General features: G+C 45.7%; 1 protein-coding gene across 1 annotated transcript in view; it reads left to right on the top strand.

The window, feature by feature from the left end:
- Positions 1-19,032, top strand: part of LOC119466605 (ABC transporter ced-7) — a 40,211-nt gene extending 21,179 nt beyond the window's left edge. Inside the window, exons 10-16 of the mRNA XM_049657452.1 lie at positions 2,893-4,100; positions 5,916-6,119; positions 10,556-10,626; positions 11,802-11,890; positions 12,569-12,745; positions 17,174-17,260; positions 18,793-19,032. Of these exons, the coding sequence (XP_049513409.1) occupies positions 2,893-4,100; positions 5,916-6,119; positions 10,556-10,626; positions 11,802-11,890; positions 12,569-12,745; positions 17,174-17,260; positions 18,793-18,998 (2,042 nt within the window). The 3' untranslated portion in view covers positions 18,999-19,032. The remainder of the gene's footprint in view (positions 1-2,892; positions 4,101-5,915; positions 6,120-10,555; positions 10,627-11,801; positions 11,891-12,568; positions 12,746-17,173; positions 17,261-18,792) is intronic.
- Positions 19,033-21,308: the final 2,276 nt, after the last annotated feature.

A 21,308-nucleotide genomic window follows, 5' to 3' on the forward strand; every position in this document is an offset into this window, starting at 1 on the left:
TGTGAATGAATGCTGGGAACTCCTTCAGCTCTACTCGCAGAGGCACTTGTCAGAAGCCTTTGCAGAGGTCAAGATGAGAAAAAAACCGAATCTCGCAATATATGAAACACCGCAGCGTCTGCATTACGCGTAATTTTATTTTCATTATCTTCTTTATTCTCTCTACTTTAAGCATCTACCGACCAGCCCAAACCACTGTTCTACAAAAACTTATTGTAGTACCAAACTTTCGGACGTAAGAAAACCGTTATGTAAAATGTATATACAAATACATTTACTGTGACGCCCTACTGCGAAAAAAAAAATATGCAAAGTGTAAAAATACGCGCCACGCACAAAGTCCTGTTTGCAGCCCGACCACGTCGCGGATTTCATTCCGGCGCGTAGCTGTCGCATTTTGACGGAAGCGACATGCAAAAATGCTCGTGTACTTCATTCATTCATGTGCACATAAAGGTGGTCAAAATTAATCCGGAACCCTCCACCACGGCGTCCCTCGTGTGGCCCATTGCAGTTGAGGACGTTAAACCCCACAAATATATATTTTTTCTTGGATGAGTGAAAAGCATTTCAAACGCTTACATACGTGACCTTCCACACACCGCTTCTATGTGAGCCGCACGTTCCAAAAGAACGATCTATTGAGAATTTTGTTTTACCTCATTTAGACCAATTTCGTGGCGTGTGTTGCAATTAAGCTTATTCTGTTTCCCTGGCAGCAGTCGCCAAAAAAGGAAAGAAAAACCTATTCTTTTTAGATTCATATTAAGTCGACACTTCTCGTCACCTCTGTCCCCGCCTACATGCTCATACGCACATTCTTAACCTCGTAGCCATTCAAAATCGTGCCAATTGCTTTTACCGTATTTTCGCGCGTATAAACCGCACCAAAAATGCGAAAATTTCAGGGGTAAAGTAGAAGTGCAGCTTATACGCGATATTTTCCCTTTAGTTGCCTTTTTCCTTCACGGCAATGCGTGAAGCCCCTACCGCAGTAATAGTGACTAAGCCTCTCTTATCTCGCTGATACTGCTCGTTCTGCACAGACAGCACAATAATATAACAACCCGAGTGAAAATATTGGGCAAGTCTGCTAGAGTTTTCCGCAAGAAAAAAACGTCATTCATCAGTGAAGAGCGTGAACCCCAAGACTAATTTCTACTTTTTGCTGTACATTAATTGTTGTATTCTGTCGTTATACAAGAACGGTAGGTGGCGATGCCGCGCGGGAAGTCGGAGAAGTGCTTGGACGATCTTCGCCCTCATTTTGTCTTGTCGCCATTTTCGTTTGACTGCTCGCTTGGTGGACGTACGCAGACGGGACCAATCTATTCAGTCGTTATGAGCACCATTCGGCGGCAATCGTTGACCGCGCAGCAAAAGTTTAAAATTGTCACCAACGCCGGGGAAGTTGGAAACCGGTAAGCGGGAAGACGGTACGATGTTGATGAGTCCTGCGTGCGGCACTGGAGAAACAAGAGAGAGCTGCGCACCGCAACCATTTATGCACCAAATGCAACCATTTTATGCACCGAATATAACCACCCGATTCATGGCCAATCCCCCAGTGTGGGTATGCGCCACAACCACTCAGGTCAACAACAACAACAACCAGGTCGTTTCGTGGCGCCAAGGCCGGCGCCTACCTTGAACTGGAAATACGCGGGCAATACGCGAGAATTTTCTTTTTTTTTCAGTGGCCTGAAAGTGGGGGTGCGGATCATATGCAGGGACGGGTTATACGCGCGAAAAATACGGAAACTTTTTTCGCACTGCGCGCGTTCAGTGCCAACTAGTCAAATGAAAGCAAATCTTAACCTAACCTTTCAATGCGCCGCATAATCTTACGTTTGTTAAAATTTATCACAATTGACCAATTAATCCTAAAAAAAAAAAAACAGACTGAAATTACCTTCCAACCTCCGTCAGCTCCAGAACCGATGTCAATGCGTTCAAGACTGCAGTTTATGATAATTTTACGTATAACTGTTATTTTTGTTAGTAACTTGTATCATGTACACGTTGCTGGATTTTTCTTATCCCCCATTCCTCCCTTTAATGTTTCGGCCCTGAGACTAAATAAATTAAATGAAACATCCTATCCGAAGTTTGCAACGTGTGAAGCATCGCGTCGGCTTTGCAGGGGTCGCCGTCGCCGGCTGTTATTGTCGTGCTATATCGTTATCGTCGTTATCTCGCCGTCCTGATCAGCTGAACCGAGTTTTTGTACTTCCCATTACTCCCAAGCTGGTTGATGCGCGCCTCAGACACATATGACACTACAGCGCCGGATGAAACTGCTTGCTGCCAGCATACTAAGCCCATGCTTGCCTTGGTCAAATTAACGGCTTACGGGAACGCACTGAAGGAAACGCAGTGAGCGTCTTGGGCACGTTACCCCTCACTAAATGACATGAAATATGGTCGTACAAATAAACAAACGCGCTATTTGTTTCTTCAATGAGAGTTCCCGTTCCTTCTACAAGTGAGCGCTGTTGATTCCGTTAATAACACCGTTATAGAATTCTGAAAGTCTATTCATACTACATTATGGTAATAACATCCACGTTCGCTCGCGCTCACTAGGCTGAAGACGAAGGGCACGCGGCGCGAGCGTTGAATCTAAAGGACCCGATATTGATATCGCAACCAAACACTACGCTGCTTAGAACGGCTGCTGCTATCAAGCCGTGCTGTAATTAAGCTACTTGCCCTACAATCGTCTTCGGCTATTCGTCTTCGACTATTCACGGCGAGCCAAGCTAGAAGACAATCACCAGGGAGCAAAAGCTACAATGAGTGCGGACGCCCCCCCACCTGTCGAAGAACCCCATGCCCGACCGGGCGTTTCCCAGTTACCGAACATCGCAAGCCCTCCTATGAACGACGCAGGCTCGCCGCCAGGCATTGGAGACGCGCCTCTTGTGTCGCCCGATGCCATGTCGCCCGATGCCGTGTCTCCTCAGAAAGCCGACAGACCCCGACATCGCACGCCGGCAGTACGAGTGGCCGACCTCGAACTGTGGTACGGCAGTGGCGGCAAACGGGTGGACATCTTCAAAGGAGTCAACATGACCGTGCCCCGCGGCGGCATCTACGCGCTGCTCGGCTCCTCCGGCTGCGGCAAGACGACGCTCCTGCGCTGCATCATGGGCCGCAAGCATTTCCAGAAAGGCGACGTCCGGGTCTTCGGCCTGGTGGCCGGCACTCCCGGCTCCAAGATACCGGGCCCGAACGTCGGCTACATGCCGCAGGAGCTCGCCCTGTACAACGCGTTCACCATAGAGGAGACGCTGCAGTTCTTCGCCCGTCTCTATCTCATGGACCCGCAGCAGTGCAAGGAGAGGGCCGACTTCCTCGTCGGGCTGCTGGACATTCCGGACCCGAAGCGGCTCGTGTCGTACCTGAGCGGAGGCCAGAAGCGGCGCGTGTCGCTCGCCGTGTCGCTCATACACAGCCCGCCGTTCCTCATCCTGGACGAGCCGACGGTGGGCATAGACCCGGTGCTGCGCAAGGCCATCTGGAACCATCTGAGGACGCTCTCCGAACGCGACAGCATGACGGTCATGATCACCACGCACTACATCGACGAGGCTCGTCTCGCCGGCACCGTGGCCTTCCTGCGCGAGGGCACCGTACTCGCCGAGGAGTCGCCCGCCAAGCTCATGGAGCAGCACAACACGAACAACCTGGAGGAGATCTTCCTGCGGCTCGCCAAGCAGGACAAGTCGGCATTGCCGCCGGCACCCGAAGTTGTCGCTGTCGAGGACCACGACCAACAGGCGACGCAGCTGTCGTTCTTGTCGTCTGCCATGGAGCAGCGCGCCATGCTGAACAAGAAAGACTTCGGCCGGTCCATGGCGAGGGTGGGCGTCTTGTTCAGTAAGAACGTGATTAAGTTCAGGCGCAGCTTGGGCCTGCTCTTGTACAGCATGTTACTCCCTGCCATCGAAGTGAGCATGTTCTGTGCGGTCGTGGGCAAGGTGCCCACCGGACTGAGGATAGCCGTCGTCAACGATGAGGCTGCATCGCCGAGCGGAAAAACTCCGCTCGTCAGCACCGCTTTCTTCGACGCCATGGACAGCGCAATCTTGCCACAGGTGAGCTCTTGGCAGCAAGGTCGCGCAGATTGCTGTGTTGGCAAATACGTACGTCTTTGTCAAACCGCAGAGTTGCTAAATTTGCAATGATGTTTCCATCAAGGTTGCAGAGTAGCTTAGCTAACGAGTTACTTAGGTAATCAGTAAGCACTGATAATAACATTTTCATAAAAATCACGCAGTTGCCGGACTCGCAATGAAATTTAAACGAGGACACAAACTTGCTAACTGAATATGAATTTTTCATCGGGATTTCAAAGTGAGCAGGTATAGGGCATGACAACCATCGCGAGAGAATGATTGTCGTGAGGATTTACGTGCTGCTACTGATACGACTTATCAGACCTCCAAGCATGTTAAGTAGAGCAAGCGAAACATAATAACGGTCGGTCATGTCGCCAACTGTTGAAGATGCAAACTCGTGCAGGGTACCACATACAAGGCACACTGCTTTAATTCTACGCACGCTACCGCGGCCAACCAGCGAGCTTTCAGGTCGTTGCAAACTCGTCTACCTCCTTCATATTTGCAGAAAACAAATAGTAAATGGTATTCTTGGCGTGGCCTTGGGCGTGAATTAAAGCATGCTTTCATGGAAGGCCATACCACGAACAAAATGTGTTGTAAATATAAAGACGTTAGACGAGTTGCACTGTGCGTTATACATATCCGTTCAACATACGTTGTTCGAAGGTACAAAGAGCGCTCGAAAATTTGTTCAAAAATCCAGATATTAAATAACATGACATCGAAGCACCGAGTAGCCAACACCCGCACAAGAACACCGCAATTCTGCGCACTGTATCCATGGATTTGAGCATCTAAAGCGAATAAATGTAATTGTTTATAGCCTACATGAAATTCTTACACTGCTTCAGTTTTGCAACATATCCTGCATTTACAAATTAGTTCTAGATAATTAAGACAGTATAAATATAAAGCTTGTCCATTTTGGGCACCTGGATTGCCATTATAGGTCCGAATATTGAGATGTGTTTGTAACGCATAGTGACGGATTGTAACTTCATGGCTTCATTTTCCTTTTTTTTTTTTTTTCAATATTGAGAAGTGTTGTAGAAACATTGACTTTCTACCGCTGGGAACATGCCTTTGGATAGTGGTGGGAATGGAAGATTGTGTGTCATATTGACGAAAACGAGCATGTTTGTATCTCATAAACAAGAAAATATATATTTAATTAAACTCCGAACGTGGAGGTGCAAGAGTGACATGTGGCGCCGCTCGACGGTGAAACAGCGCAACCAATCCGTATACCTTGAGGTAACGAAAATGCCGCGCATGGAGAGTTATCTTGATTGTATACAATACTGCATTGTGGGAAATTGCATTTTATGCTCTTCTGCTAATCATTATTTGCGTGAGAGAGTAATTTCTCTCGTTTTCATCTAGCGCGTGTTGAAAACTGACGCTGCCTTGTGCAAACGATGAAATCACGGGGAACGAAGTGGTGCACTCACGCATGACCTCCGAAACGGCTGTCACGTCCAATAAGCAGTGTTGTCAGCGTCCGTGCGAAGGTTTAAGAAGAAACTACGCAAATCAAGAAATTCTGTTTTAAAAGTTTCTACTGGGTTTCCAGAGAAACCGCTGCATTTTCAGACACTTCGAATGGTAGGCTTTCTATTGCGCTACCCTATAGAAAGTTCTTGAAAAACGGTAGGCATTCCCTTTAAATAAACTTAAGTGTTCCGGACAGTCGTTATACACCTTGTAACTTCTTGTGTTAAACGAAACGGACCTCACCACAATCGGTGCCGCGCTCATTTTAACGGGTACTCTAACCATTTGTTGCAGATAAACTACGCCACCCTCAGCAGTGGCATCGAATCAGTGAAACTGGGCACGACGTACGGAGTGGTGCATGCAAAGGCCAACCTCACGGCCAGCCTAAAGGCCCGCTTCGGCCCCACTGTGAAGCTCAGTGAAGCGCTGCTGGATTTCGCCTCATTGCACGCCTACCTGGACATGTCCAGTAAGCACTTCTGCGCGTTCATCAGGGTCAGCTTGCTAGGGCGAATAAGTACAGCGACCTACCTTCAACTTATTAATGAGCGTTCCTCCCAGTTTTCTTTCCCGTTTTCCGATTCCGTTTCGCTGTCACAAATGTGTTACGAATGTGCAAACTTCTCGTGTGCTTCCTTTTCTTTTTCTTTTTTCTTAGCTTACCAAATTAGGGAATTAAAAAAAAATTGGGGCCCTAAATAAAAAAAGTTGTCGCAGTTTCACCTGAAAGGCGAAGCATCAATTGCGATAGCAAATTTGTAGAGAGCTATACGGAGTAATGATATTAGCTTTATCAGCTGTATAAATTTGGACATGCAGCAGCACCGGCAACGCGCAGAACTGTTGTCGACGCCGTCGGCGTTTTTCCCGCGTTCGCTCAAAATGCCTGCGGCGTTGGTGACTGTTGCCGGAGCCTCTGATATAAATAGGCATTTGGTGCCGCAGCTAAACGTCGTCTCCCTTCCCTCCCCCCTCCCCCCCCCCCCCCACGGCCTCTCGCGCGTCGAAAGAAGGCGCGTTTGCTCTACATATATGATGATTGTAAAGGAGGAAAGAGACGCCTACTTCTGCAGCCCTTAAGGAAGCACGGCGCAGAACGCGCGTTTGTTCTCCGCCGTGCGTTCACTCGCCGTGAAAGAGCGCGTCCCTCGCGCCCTTTCACTCGCACATACAGCGTTCGGCGGCGCGCGGCGACGAAAATTCTGCTATCTACGGTCACTTCAACAATACTTCTTTTTGGGCGAGTTGGTACATCTTGAAACTTTGGGTAACAGCGCAAACAGTGCATGTGTGTACGTGTCTCCCTTTTTATGGTCGTCTGTTTGCGCTGTTACCCAAAGTTTCAAGATGTACCAACTCGCCCAAAAAGAAGTATTGATGAAGTTCATTTCTTATACAGTGGGGCCTTCTTTCTGTGCTTCACCTACAGCGCCTGTGTGTACGTGTCTCCCTTCTTGTGGTCGTCTGTTTGCGCTGTTACCCAAAGTTTCTACGGTCACTGTTTTTAACTTTCCCTCTCAAATGTAACAGATTTCATTCCAATCGACCCAGCGGTTTTCTCACAAAAGCATTTCTGCGTTTTAAATGTATTTGAATATAGGCGGCATCGGACTTGGCCCCGAGCTTACGAACTTGAACAATTTTGGGCTTACCGCTATTCTGATTTCGCTGAACTTTAGTGGCTAGATCAAATTTTATTCCCCTGATCACTCAATATACAACTTGGCACTGTTGCTTTCCTGGTCTGTCTGTAAAACAATGTCCACATGGCCACGGCCCAGTAAATAACGGAAGCCAATCTCGAAAGCCATGCCTTGCCGTACGGCAGGCGCCAAAAGCTACCAGGTGACGTCAAAGATGCCATTTTTATGCACCTTTATACGAAGGGTGCAGGCAAAGGCATCTTCCTTTTTTTTTTTTCACGACTTTAGTTTTCAGGATAAAAATGCAGGTCTGTGCCGGTGGTGATATAGGAGCCCACGACTTGCCAAACATTTTATACGACCTGCTTTGAGTCAGGCGCCCGCAAAAAGAGGACAGCATACTTCCGGAAAACAAGAGAGAGAGAGAGAGAGAGAGAAAATGATTTAATGAAAGGCAGGGAGGTTAACCAGGACTGAGCCCGGTTGGCTACCCTACACTGGGGGAAGGAAAAAGGGGAGAGAGAGATTAAGAGAACAATAGAAAGTCCACTGTTGATATCGCCGACGTAGCAACAGATCTGTTCTATCACTGATTATCAATCAGTCCGGAAAACAAAATCTGTTTAAAGATTATGACATAGCAGAAAGCTCAAAATAACCAACTTTGTGGAATGTGCCGCCATGCCATTTCCAAGTGTATACATATATCGTCATCAACATCCAAGTGCTGACTGAGCAGCGCGAAGTAGCGCGACGAATTATTCTGTAAGAAAATAGCATAAATTAAACCAAAAGGCTTCTTATTACTTTTTACCCAAGTGTTGCGTGGCGCCCATCCTGTCGGTATGTGTTCATGTTCTCGTTTTCTCACACGTCAATCTTTCTACCGGTATGTCTGACCAAATGGCTCAAGCAAAAGCTCAGCTAAAGCACATATCTGGACATGCACCTTGGAACGCTAATCAATCCCTAGCTTGACTTTGTATTTTTTTTAAAGGCACCTCACCCAAATTTCGTGGCATCTCTCGCAGATACGATCAACACGTTTATCATGTTTTCTTGGCAGTGGTAATTATGTATCAACACAGGATATCATACCACGGACCTTCGACATCTGAGAAGTCTTGTTGTCGTCCGCCTGTGTATGGTTCTGTCGGCCCCGTACAGATTTTATTGTTTTAAATGTCCAACGATAGGTATCTGCACTACTGTGTTGAATGGAAAACAAATGTTTTCGGTTCTACCTAGGGAGCCTACAGCATTGCATTCCCTAGTCAGCGTCATAACGGAAGCTCCCGCGTCTTTTCACGCCGCAGACCAGCAAGTGTCCATGACCATGGCGAAATACATGGCGAAAGCGCTGGCAACAGCGTTGCCGTCATCGACGATCGACATGTACTATTTCCAAAGCGTTCTTGTGGTGGGCATCAAATTTACTTTGCGTTTGCTTTAGTAACACAAATGAAATAGCTATAGTATTTCTTTAACGTGAGTTCCATCTTTACATCTTTGGCGCATACGAGACTACGCACAGTGTCAGCGAATATGAAGCAATGGGCCACCCCTTGTAGCAGATAAATTCCTGGCCGCCTACGCAGCATTAAAAACGCCCATTACTTTCTATTGAAGCTCAAGTAAAAATTTTGTCACAGTGAGAATAAATATGCAAGTTTGTTCGCTACCGTGTGCTGTGAAAATACAATTTCGCGTGTGTGATTCAGGTGAGCCAAATCACAAATATTTGTATGGGATTATTATCCGAATTTCGCATAACCCAAATAATTAAACACGTGAACATAAAAGAAAACACGTTCTTGCTTACGTTTGTTGACTACTTTCGTGTAAAGAACTCAGCCCCTATAAGTATTACGGGAAATATGTTCACGATTTTCACGCGAATGTAGAACCTACCGGGAAGCATGTTTTTGCGTGATATCGTGGCGCCTCCAAGTGCGATGATTCTCCCAACACAATTAAAAGAAAATTATTGGTGGCTGTGCAATCCACCTAGAGGTTCTGCGGGTTGTCAAAAACGTATTGTCATTCTCTGCGTGTCATCTGAAATCCAACACCTTAGCGATATTATACTATTAGAAATGGGCGAATATCAACTTCTCGAATATGAATTGAATACGAATAATAAGTATCAAATATCAAATCAAATATCAAAAAGTCAAACGCCATCGCATATATTTACAGCGTAAATACTTATTTCGGTGTAATTAGTTACCACGCCTATACTGGGTCGTGTGAAAAAAAGGCAGCTAACTATCGGAGACAAAGATCAGGTTTAAACACAAGACCACTAATTGTCATATAAGAGAACTGCACGAATAGCCTCTTCACAACTTTGGAGCCTAGTTGCAAACAAGCTTTACAAGAAAGAATGGCTGCTGTATGAATAGCTTTCTAAAAACTCTAAATATCTGCCGTAAATAGGTCAGAAGTTCTGGAAAAATAAAAAATTGCTGATGTAATCTATGCCGTAAGCACATGTAAGTGTCCATTGCAAGGAAAATATGCAAAACATACAAACCTGTCATGACAGGTTGTTGCGTAAAAGATAAAACTGCTACATGGCTATAGACTGCCAAAAACACTAAATGACAGACTCCAAACAAAAATCGCAGGTTGTCATGTGTAGGATTCCACTGCTAAACCGAAAGAAAAACTTGTTGGCCATTTTGTTTCTGCATTGCCTCACTAACTTTTGTCATTGTCTCGCTTGTGATAATTTTCAATACCTTGTCTAGCAGACGGAGAACGGTAAACCGTACTTTAGCATTCGCTTGTTGCGAAATATTTGGTTAGTTTGGAATATTCAAAAATACCGAATAGCTCCTTTTCAAATACGAATGCCAATGGTTGTGCGTAGTATTAAATTCGTATTCAAAACTTCGATTACTCACCCACCCGTAAGTGCTAAATATGCGTTGACCGTTATCCGTCGGTTGGGTTTGACGTCCCAAAGCCACACAGACTATATGAGAGGCACCGTACTGCAGAGCTTCGGACTCATTTTACCTCAAAGGTACTGCGCACGAAAGTTTTTTGCATTCCAATCTATCAAATGCGGCCGATGCTGCCCGGATTCGAACCCGCGTCCAAGCACCCCGTGCCATCCCAAGTCAAAAATTTCCTTTGTGCAATTATATTGCGGTGTTTTAAACCATATTCTCACTGCCTAGACTCGCTGTAATTCACCTTGTAAATTCAATGAACACGTATGCGCGACCGTGTGTGCGACGTTGCAACATGTGACCAACCGCTCCGTTGTGTTGGCGACAGAGGGAAGAGCCCGTCATCGGCAGCAGGGAACCAACGTTCACTGAATTTGTCGCTCCCGGACTCATCATCACGTAAGTGATAAGATTGATTGATTGATTGATTGATTGATTGATTGATTGATTGATTGATTGATTGATTGATTGATTGATTGATTGATTGATTGATTGATTGATTGATTGATTGTGTTTTCCATCCAAAAGCTTACGCGGGCTATTAGACATATTTGAAGGCTCTAGGGTCATTTTGAGCGCCAGCTGTTCTTTACGTTCACCGAAATCGAAACACACTAACTTCATTGCGTTCTGCCACGATGGGAATCGAGCCCGCACCTTCATGCTCAGCAGCCGAAACTGAGCTATACAAGTGCGCTTCTTAATAGAAAAAATCGTATACGCCCGGCTAATTGCTCAAACTTGCCACATTTCAGAATTTGCGCTTCAGGAACGACAATGTACTAAAGAAAATATTTTGTTCCTCAATGTAAATTCATCATCATCATCAGCAGCAGCAGCAGCCTATTTTTATGTCCACTGCAGGACGAAGGCCCTGTGATCTCCAATTAACCCTGTCTTGTGCTAGCCGATTCCAATTTCCACGTGCGAATTTCCTAATTTCATCACCTCGCCTAGCTATATGCCTGCCGTCCTCGACTGCACTTCCTTTCTTTTGGCACCCGTTCTGTAACTCTAATGCTCCCCCGGTTATCCACCCTGCGCACTACATGGCCTGCCCAGCTCCATTTTTTTTCTCTTAATGTCAGTTATAATATCGGCTATCCCCGTTTGCTCTCTGATCGACCCCGCTCTCTTCCTGTCTCTTAACGTTAGGCCTAACATTTCTTGTTCCATCGCTCTTTGCGCGGTCCTTAACTTGTTCTCGAGCTTCTTTGTTAACCTGCAAGTTTCTGCCCCATGTGTTAGCACCCGTAGAATGCAATGATTGTACACTCTTCTGCTAATTTAAATTAGCAAGTCATATATGAGCAGTGAGCTTATTACTAGTCGTCGCGTAGTTTTGACGTCCGCCCTTGAGTATACATAAAAATTGAAAAATAAAAAAATTTCGTGGTTACTCTCACGCGGGTGACAGAAAAGCAGCACAAAAATGGAGTGTTTTCTTTCTAACGATCTCGGTGTAAACAACATGTCAGACAAGCTACACTACAGTGTACTTCTAGTGCATCGTAGCTACACGAAGATTGCGACACGTTCATGCAGGTTTATTCCTCCTTTTGTTTATTGTGCAGGTTCATCTACTTCATATCGGCAACGCTGTGCATAAACACGCTGCTCGGCGAGAAAGGCGACGGCTTGCTCGAAAGGTGCATCGTCGCCGGTAACTATATGCCCCGTGTACTAGGGCCAGGCTTCATTCTGTCTAATCAAACACACGCGAACCCATAGTAGTATACGTGAAAAGAAGAAATGCTATAGTTTTATACAAGCGCTGAATCGCTAAATTATTTAACGGGGGGAAAAAAGTCAATTTTATGATTACAGTTGGGAGGTTATTAAACTATCACATAAGCCTATAGAAACGCAATCGCATTCAAGTCTTCACTCGCGTTTTGGTATTGCGGCGGAGACGCGACTACCGCCATTGCCACCGTTTCGTATTTCGCTTTCTCTAGACCTAGACGTAACTGCATCGTCACCTGTACAAGTTTATATAAGAGGTGCTTCACTTCGCCGTTAGTTTCGCCAGCGCATAGCGCGGCAATTTTTGCACCTCGACACTCGTCCCACGCCGCGCAGTGTGGATACATGGTGTATACTAGAATAGTGAACTAGTTTATACATCATTCTATTACTGCGCTACAGTTTACTATAGCACCACACTGTGACGTGCTATCATTGTAGTATATGGTGCGTGGTATAGTACTGCGTGCACGGTAATCGCGCGTGATTCACGCAGAACGAGTTCACAGCATTGCCAAGCTCCGTGCTGGGCTGCGCGAGTACGACACCAGTGCACTTGGCTGAACGACGAATCGCGTTCAAACTATGTACGCAGGCGTGCGCCCCTACGAGATCGTGCTGGCGCACGTGTGCTCCCTGTCGTTCGTGGTGGTCGCCCAGGACTTGCTCTTGCTGTTCGTCGGATTCGTGGTTTTCCAGCTGCCTTCGAGGGGCTCACTGTTCGGAGTCATCCTCATCGCCATCATGCAGGGCATGTGCGGCATGGGTCTGGGTACGGAGCCGTCCTTCTAGTTCCTTTTATACAGAGATCAATATAGCTGGTCTGTAGAAAAGATTCAAACAGACTGCTTAATTGCGTCGTCAGCAACACTATCACGCAGAGAACTCGCAGCATGACGCTCGGGTCTATACCAACTTCGTGTTCTCAAAAGGTCAATTTAGACGGTCTATAGATTCTAGATTATCTATATTTATATTTTTACTTGCAGTACTACGAACGCATGGTCCAAGCAGTGAGGGCCACAAATAGTACATACAATGGCAGCAATCATAACAATGAAGAAAATACAACTATGAAAACAGAAAATTATTAATAACAAGATTAGGATATGGATTCAATTGTACAATTACATTCCATTAAAGTACAGGCAAAAAAGGAATATATATTAAGAGTTCGTTCGTGCAAAGTATGGTGTGACGAGTGGTTCTGGTCAACTAACTGCAATAAATATGGAGCTGTGTCGAGGGATAAATTGTTAGTATGAAGTAGGTTAAGGAATTCAAGCCTCTGTTTCTTTCTTACAAGCTCGATCGGTTGAATTTCATTCATTTCCACCAGTTCGGTTGGAGAAACAGATTTTGAAAATTTGGCGGATGTAAATAACAGATTTTCTCTGGATTCGATCGTTCAAGGCTATTGGTGGTAAATTTACTGTATGCATCCCATACTATGCATGCGTATTCCAGGTTGGGTCTAACCAGTGACAAGTGGAATAGCATATTTACGTTAGTAAAGGTGTACCTCAAAAGACAATTTTCGGAAGATTGAAGAACAAACTTTCTTATGCGAATGTTCCATGATAAGGTGTTATTAAGGGTGACTCCTAGATAATTGTAGTTACTTACCTCACGAAGAAGTGATATATCTAAGTTACACGTATGAAACTGTGGTGATTTCTTATGCGTCATTCGACGTATTACGCTTTTATCTGTGAAGTGGCATTATCCAGCACCTGCACCATGCAGAAATATTATTCAACACATAAATTAATTAGATTCTTCAGTTCTTTTTTTTCTCCCTCTCTATGTGTGCGCACTTTTCTTTATCTTTCTGTCTCCCCTTACCCCTTCCCCAGTGCAGGGTAGCAAACTGGATATCTACCGTCCGGTTAACCTCCCTGCCTTTCGCATCTTATTTATCTCTCTCTCTCTCTCTATATATATATATATATATATATATATATATATATCGGAGTCATCTCCTATATTTCAGATTTCTAATCCTATTCTAAGATTTCTAATCCTATATATATATATATATATATATATATATATATATATATATATATATATATATATAGAGAGAGAGAGAGAGAGAGAGAGAGAGAACCAATATGTTTATAAAATCACAGTCATATCACGATCATCACAATCATATCATATATAATCACAATATCACACTCACAATCATATATAATAACAATGTTGTTAAACATCAAATAAAACGAAGAGGACCGAGGACACTGCCCCGCAGTACATCGGATGTGACTGGAAGACAGCCCTATTCTAACCGGCAATTTCAACGAACTGTTTCCAGTTGAGCAAATATGCGGATATCCAACAAATAAACGTTCTTAAATATTAGTTTACCATTCATATGGGACCGCATCGAAGGCTTTACCAAAGTAAAAAAAAAAAAAAAGTTATGTCAATTTAGACGTGTCAAGAGTAGAAGCGAAGGAATGAATCACAGTAACAAGTTAGGTGACAATTAAGTATCCTCTTCTAAATCCGTGCTTAAAGCTAGTTATACAGGATGTTTTACTTTAGGCGCACCATTTTTTTTTAATTGTCTGTGGCAGATAGCAGATTTCTAATCCTTGATCTGAACTACTCGATGAGGCGGCCATTGCTTACACAAGAAATCCAAACGCCTAATTGAATAATTAACATAATTATGCTAATTACATTTTTAATGAGTTATACTACAGCACATACTTCAATCTACGAATTACAGCCGGTGAGTTCGTAAGGCGTATCCACTTGGAATGAATTCTCAGGATTGAACCAGTTTCGAGATATTAACTTTCAAAGTGTCCGACGAAATGCATTGGTGTTCCAATTACTTTGTGCTTCAATGCATGACACAGTGTTTTATTCAAAAAATAAAAAAACGCTTAACCTTGCACTCCGCCGCGCAACGCTTGAAACAGTGAACCTGGGCGATCGTAGCCCAGCATTTTCCGGAAGTGCGCGCGAACTTTTCATCTTATTACTCATGATGATGATAATTTCTTTTCGTTATTGTTTATTACAGCGTGAGCGCGAACGAGACACGAATATACGCAGCACGATATGCTCATTATGCTAATAAAGGCGCGCGTTGATCCCGAAGGCCTGATTGCTAGTAAGTTAAATGAGGAAGTATACTTGCAGCATATAGAGTTATGCAGATGATGGAGCGGCATATCATGGGACCCAGACGGCCAATTAAAGGTAACGATATGTCTGTACCGAACGATGCGATACAGATGAGTGGGCACGTTATCCGCGAGAAAATAAAAAAGAAGAAAAAAAAAGCTAATCAATAAATACTGAACATCTACGACAAGATTACTTTGTTCAAACCCATTAAAGGTCGTAGATTTACAAGATATGTCACTGTGCCACGCGCACGACTGGCTCCATAAGTCGCGTATATCTCGCTTTACATATTCGACTGCTTAACTCTTGCGAATAGAACTTGTTATTTCGTACAATTATATGCGCGCTTTAAGATTCGCCACCGGAAATTAACGACCGTAGAGCTTCTGCAGAAGCTACCGTGCTTTCTATTTCTGCGAAAGTACGAGCAAAATCTGGCCCGAATTATGCTCTCACACAGCATATAAAATCATATAAAGCATATAAGCATATAAAACTGAACAAAAAGAACAAGCGCTGTTGCGTAAAACTACTGCAACCAACTGAAATTATGTGCCAGTAACGACGAAAAACTAAGCACGTGAGGGCGCCGAAGCAGACGCTCCGTCACGTGATCCAACTTTACACGTCATTCAGGCGCTGGCAGCAGGCGGCGCAATGGTATGTCCTCGCCTAGAGTTACTGCATATAGGCTCCAGGGAGCCTATATAGTTACTATATTGTCGATTAGGGTGCTATAGGTGCCTCAATGAGCACCTCATCACCGCTCCCTGCGGAGCGACAGACGAGGGAGGACATCGAGGAACCCTATCCTCGCCCTCAAACATATGCTGCTTGGTAGAACTTAAGCTTCGATCGTGCTAGACAAATTCGTCCTGGTGCGCTTCTCATCTTATCGGCACAAAAGAGATGAAGTCACCACCCAACATTCAATACAACTCGGCAGTCTAAAGCTAGATGTAGCGTTTACGTAAGGCTGAGGCTAAAGCTGGATGTGACATACCGAGCCTTCAGCCTGTGCGAGTGTTTCAGCGAACATTTTCAAAAATTCTTAAAGGTTGCCTGTGGCAGATAGCACAATTCTAGTTCATGAGCTGGTCTGCTCGAAGAGGCGGACATTACTTGCACAAGAAATTGAAATGCATAATCGAATAATTAACAAAAATTCACTAATTAAGATTTTAAAGAATTACCTGATGGTCCATATTGTAATTTACAAATTGTAGCCATGAAGTTCGCAAGGCGGATCCACTTGGAACGAATTCTCGGGATGGCACCAGTTTCGAGCTATTAATTCCAGAACTTTGCGGAGAAATGCGTTGGCGTTCCAGTGAGTTTCTTAACAAAACGTCTCTTTATGTATTGAAGCACAATATTAACTGGAACGCCAATGCATTTCTCCGCAAAGTTCGGGAATTAATATCTCCAAACTGGTGTCATCCTGAGAATTAATTTCAAGTGGATCCGCCTTGCGAACTCCATGACTGCAATTTGTAAATTGCAATATGGGCCATCAGGTAATTAGTTAAAAACTTAATTTGTGAATTTTTGTTAATTAGTCGATTATGCATTTCAGTTTTTTGTGCAAGTAATGTCCGCCTCTTCGAGTAGACCATAACTATAATTTGGCTATTTGCCACAGGCAACCTTTAATACATTTTGAAAGTGTTCGCTGGCACACCCTGTATATGCTTTGTATCTTCCCTCAATGTATACGTTGACGATTAACATACATGTGTTCGAGTTTGCCTAGACAACCATCCGCTGTAGGAGCCCCTAATTCTGGGTTTAACGGCGGTTCTCTGGGTTAGTTTTCTGGAAATTAGTGCTTGACTTGATTTCTCAAAGAGCACTGCTTTCGATTTCAGGCTTTGGGTGCACCCACTCGCCAAGCGTTTCGCCTCTTACCTCTCTTTGGACAGGGTGCATTGCCGTCCTCGTTGCTTCTAGCATCTGAAGGCAGAGGGGTTTAGATGAGCAAATGGGGTGGAAAGGGCTCAATAGAAGTGTACCTCATGTCGACCTCCTTTACAAGCATCATCCCTCTCATTGGCAGGACTGATGTGCTCAGCGGTTCTGGAGAGCACCACGACAGCCGCCATGGTAGTGGACGGCATCAACTATCCAATCATGATGACCAGCGGTAAGCGACCGTAGTTCGATCATAAGGAGTCCGCAATGACACTGCAGTCTTTATAGCTCTATAAATGTATAGCTGTAATGTAAAATCTAAGTGGTCATTTACAGTGTGCGACTGTATCTATATAGCAACATTTTGCCGCTCTTGAAGCATTGGCGTGTCTTCTAGACGTGGCTCCAATGCACGGCTTGCTAGAATCTGAGATCTGTTGTTTCTTCTGCGGCGATAGGCTTACGTGGCCCTTCATCGCATGCAGTGAATGGCGTATGTCCGTAAAAACAAAGCGAGTGGAATACGTTTCGTTATAACGCGGCAAGCGCCACAACTCGATCTGGGTACCCCATCTCCCTCCCATTCCAGGGACGGTTGCCTAAGGGCGGTAGTCTATGCCACAACAGCAGGCACGCGGCTGCCAGTCAATATAAGAGGTCCAGGGTGAAATGGTGCTTACTAAAGGCGGGAAGAGGGAGGCATCTTTTGCCGCGAACGTCGCGTCTCGCTCGATGCGGGCACGGGAAGCCTCGGCGTTCGCAGGCGGTCTCCCTCGGAAGGACTGGCCAAGATTAATTCCCCAAACTGTTTTTACAGTAGGAACCTAAGCCTACAAAACTTCACGTGACCGATGCCCCCGGGAGAAGGGGCGTGAGACGTGTGACAAGGAGCCCTATGGAGGACGCCAGTGGCAAACGGGGAATAAAGCCCCTGGAACCCCCTTTAACGGGGACGCAATAGGGGGATGGTGGGTGCGGCGGCTAATGTGGGGGACTGGGAATACCGCAGAAGCGCAACCATTGGTACAAACTGGCGTCACCATGACGTCGTCGTGCTGCCATGGGCTGAATTATGATTAACGAAATTAATGAGTGGCGGACCATTGCTCCTTTCGTTGCATCTATAGAGTTGCATCCATTGCTGGGAATTCGCTGCGACGCTGGAGCCGCATTCGTGTTGCTGCGCGATCTTTTAACTTCGTCTAACGCCAAGCGCGACGCCTCTCATCGGGAAAAAATCCAGTGTAGTGCTGTGCGACGTTGAAGTAACCTTGCTGTGAGGAGCGTCATTCTTTTCGTCACATCCACTCATGTCAGCATTAGCTAATAAACGATCAATGAAAAGTGATACTCCGAAAGTAATCGATCGAAAATATGGTTCCTGGATGAAGTAGTTCCTACGCTGGCAGACGCAAGAAATAAAACCGAAAGCATGTCGGTGAGCTCGCGTGGCATAGGAGGCATCATTAATGTGATGCTCCCTTCATTTCACTGTCGCGATGCGCGGAGGCCGAACCCGCGTCGCCGCTTCTTCTAGGTCACTCTACTTCTTCCTTGCGCACTGCGACGGCTTCGGACTGGCCGGGCGCTAAGAACAGTCTGAGGAAGTCATCAGCGGGAAAAATATTCAGTGACGAAACAACGGCACGATAGCGCGCAACGGTGAAAGAACACGGGCGAAACATATCATGCATGACCGTGACATGCCACGCGTATCTCACTATATAGCAAGTTACGACAAATTATTTTCTCCGCGCGCCGCAGGGATTCTTTGGCCCCTGGAAGGCATTCCAAAGGTCGTACGCTACTTCAGCTACCTGATGCCGCTGACGCTTCCCGCCGATTCATTGCGCAGCGTCATGTCCAAAGGGTGGGGACTCACCCACCCAAACGTCCTGGTGGGCCTACTGGTGAACACGGGATGGACGATTTCCTTCATCGCCGGCTGCATGCTGCTTTTCCGCCAGTAGAAAGGACACGTCGCTGCATTATTGACGCCGCGTGGACTTTTATTACATACGAGACACCTGTATTGTGAGGGCGAGTCTCGGAGGCACCTCACAGTATATGTGCCGCATCCAAAACACCGTAGACTGTTTGTTGTACGACAGCACATCGCGGGCCTTTGCCTGACGAAACCGGCGTGTAGAAATTAAATGTTAAGCAGGTCACTGCATGTTCTGCTCTATCCGTTATCATCCGGCATAATACAGCCCAACTGCAACAAAACTCTAGTCCACGTAAAAAGCTATAGCTATAAGAAACAAGTCAAGCAGATAGTGTAGATAGTTAGGAGCCTGCGCGCAACATTTTTCGTTTGAAATACGAATCGATGCGTTACAGAAAGTTCACAAAAATAGCCGTTCTGGATACCAAAACGTTAAAAAAAAAAAAAAAAAAAAGATGGCTCGTCGGAACTGACGCATGCCCCAGAATGAGCGGCTCATTGGCATTATCTTCGAGATTAGGTGACGCCCGAGGCCAATCTCGTGTGCTATGTGACGGTTACCAATAAGAAAATTACACAATTACGAGCCCTGAAGCTTTGTCGAGATTTGCTCATTAGTATGTATGTACTACTCACTTATAACCAATTTAGCCAAATCAGTACATTTCGTTGAAACGGCTATTGACCCGTTTCGCGGAGCAGTTTGTTCTCGCGAAACAAGATGGCGCTTTCGGTGGCGCGCGCCGCACGTTGCTTCAGCGAAAGCGCACGAATACGAAACCATTACCGCTTCTGCCCTGCTTCTGTGCGATCAGCTGTCGAAAATGCAACCGAGTTTTCGCTCACTCACTGTGCTCCATTCATGCTACAAAATGTAGAGCGGTGGATTGAAGACGTGTGCAGTAATTGGCTGCAAAAATAGTGACTGGCATATTAAGGAATGGAATGAATATGCGTCACCAAGTTGACGGGCCGTTGTTACATACGGACAGCCTACATGTGTTGCCAGCCCTTGTCGATGCACGGCTTTCCTCGTGGATAAAAGAAAAATGAGTCATCCACAAGCGCTGTATCGCTAACATCCAAAGATGTCAGCCCCGGAACGTCGGGAAAAGTGAGTGGCGTTCGTTAAAAAATGAAAAAGGGAGTAGCTCCGCTTCTTGGCACAGCAAGTTTCGCGCGCGTTATCTACACACATCTACCCCAACTCGCACGCAAACTTACGCACACTCTATCGCCAACGTATTAGGAATATGCGAATGGCCGCGCACTTGAATCAATGCGCCAAAGCCTGGCTGAAAGCGACGTACTATAATATACCGACAGCACACGAATGGTCGAAGCTGAATGCTTTGTGACGGTCCACAGGAGTTAGCAAGTTACTAGCGATAATACATATTTGCTATAAGCTATTGCAAAGTACAGAACAGCTACGTTTCAGGCCTTGTGAGCAGCAAGAACAAAACTATTGCAACTGAGCACACCCGCGAGCGATTAGGCAGAAAACAATCAGATAGTGACCGCACCTACGAACTTCACTCAGTCAGAAACGTGACCACCGCTGCTTCAAAGTATTTGCCAAATAAAGAACGAAGAGCAAAACACACTGATCCTGATTCAATTCATAAGCGGAAAGTTTCGATCGCTTGGAATACATCCTTAGCCTCGCTTTTAGAACAATGACTATATACGCTGCTCTCGCCGTTTCGACAAATCTTAATCCCCGAAAGCGCTTTTACATCTCCTCTGAAGCTGTGACCAAAGCTTCGTGTCGTGCACCCAGTCCGCGTCTACGATATCTCCCAAAACATAGGTTTCCTGAGCCGAAACACGGAGGCAGCTGAGGTAAGCAATGTACGCGTCACCACGTGATCAAACATGGCAGCGCCCACAGGATCGCCGCGAAAAGGGTGAATACCACGCGGAACGCGCGTCCGACGTGTACTTCCCACGTGTATATTATTAAGCTCACCCTTTGATGTTATTCACGGGCGAAGCGCTTTCAACGTCTTATGTGTTAGCATAATTTAAAGAGTGGAGCATTAAGCCGTGAAACGCACGCCGAAGCGAGTTGAGGATGTTCTAAGGATAATCGCTATGGTAAGGACCGACAAGCGCGACCCATTCGTGCAATGACGCAGCTGCTTTGCAAGTGGCGCAGCAGCAGACCGGACGCGAGCAGGGGCGGCCGATCGGCAGATATTTCCTTGGCAAGCACGCGCGCTCCTTATCACGACAGCGCGTAGCCATGTATTGTGACCGCTATTGTTCGCGGCCATCGAGCGTGCTCTGTCCGTGTGTGTCTAATTCCGAGCAACGATATTTCGGCAAA

Source organism: Dermacentor silvarum, chromosome 10 (assembly GCF_013339745.2).
Source record: "Dermacentor silvarum isolate Dsil-2018 chromosome 10, BIME_Dsil_1.4, whole genome shotgun sequence".
Classification (NCBI taxonomy): Eukaryota; Metazoa; Arthropoda; class Arachnida; order Ixodida; family Ixodidae; genus Dermacentor; species Dermacentor silvarum.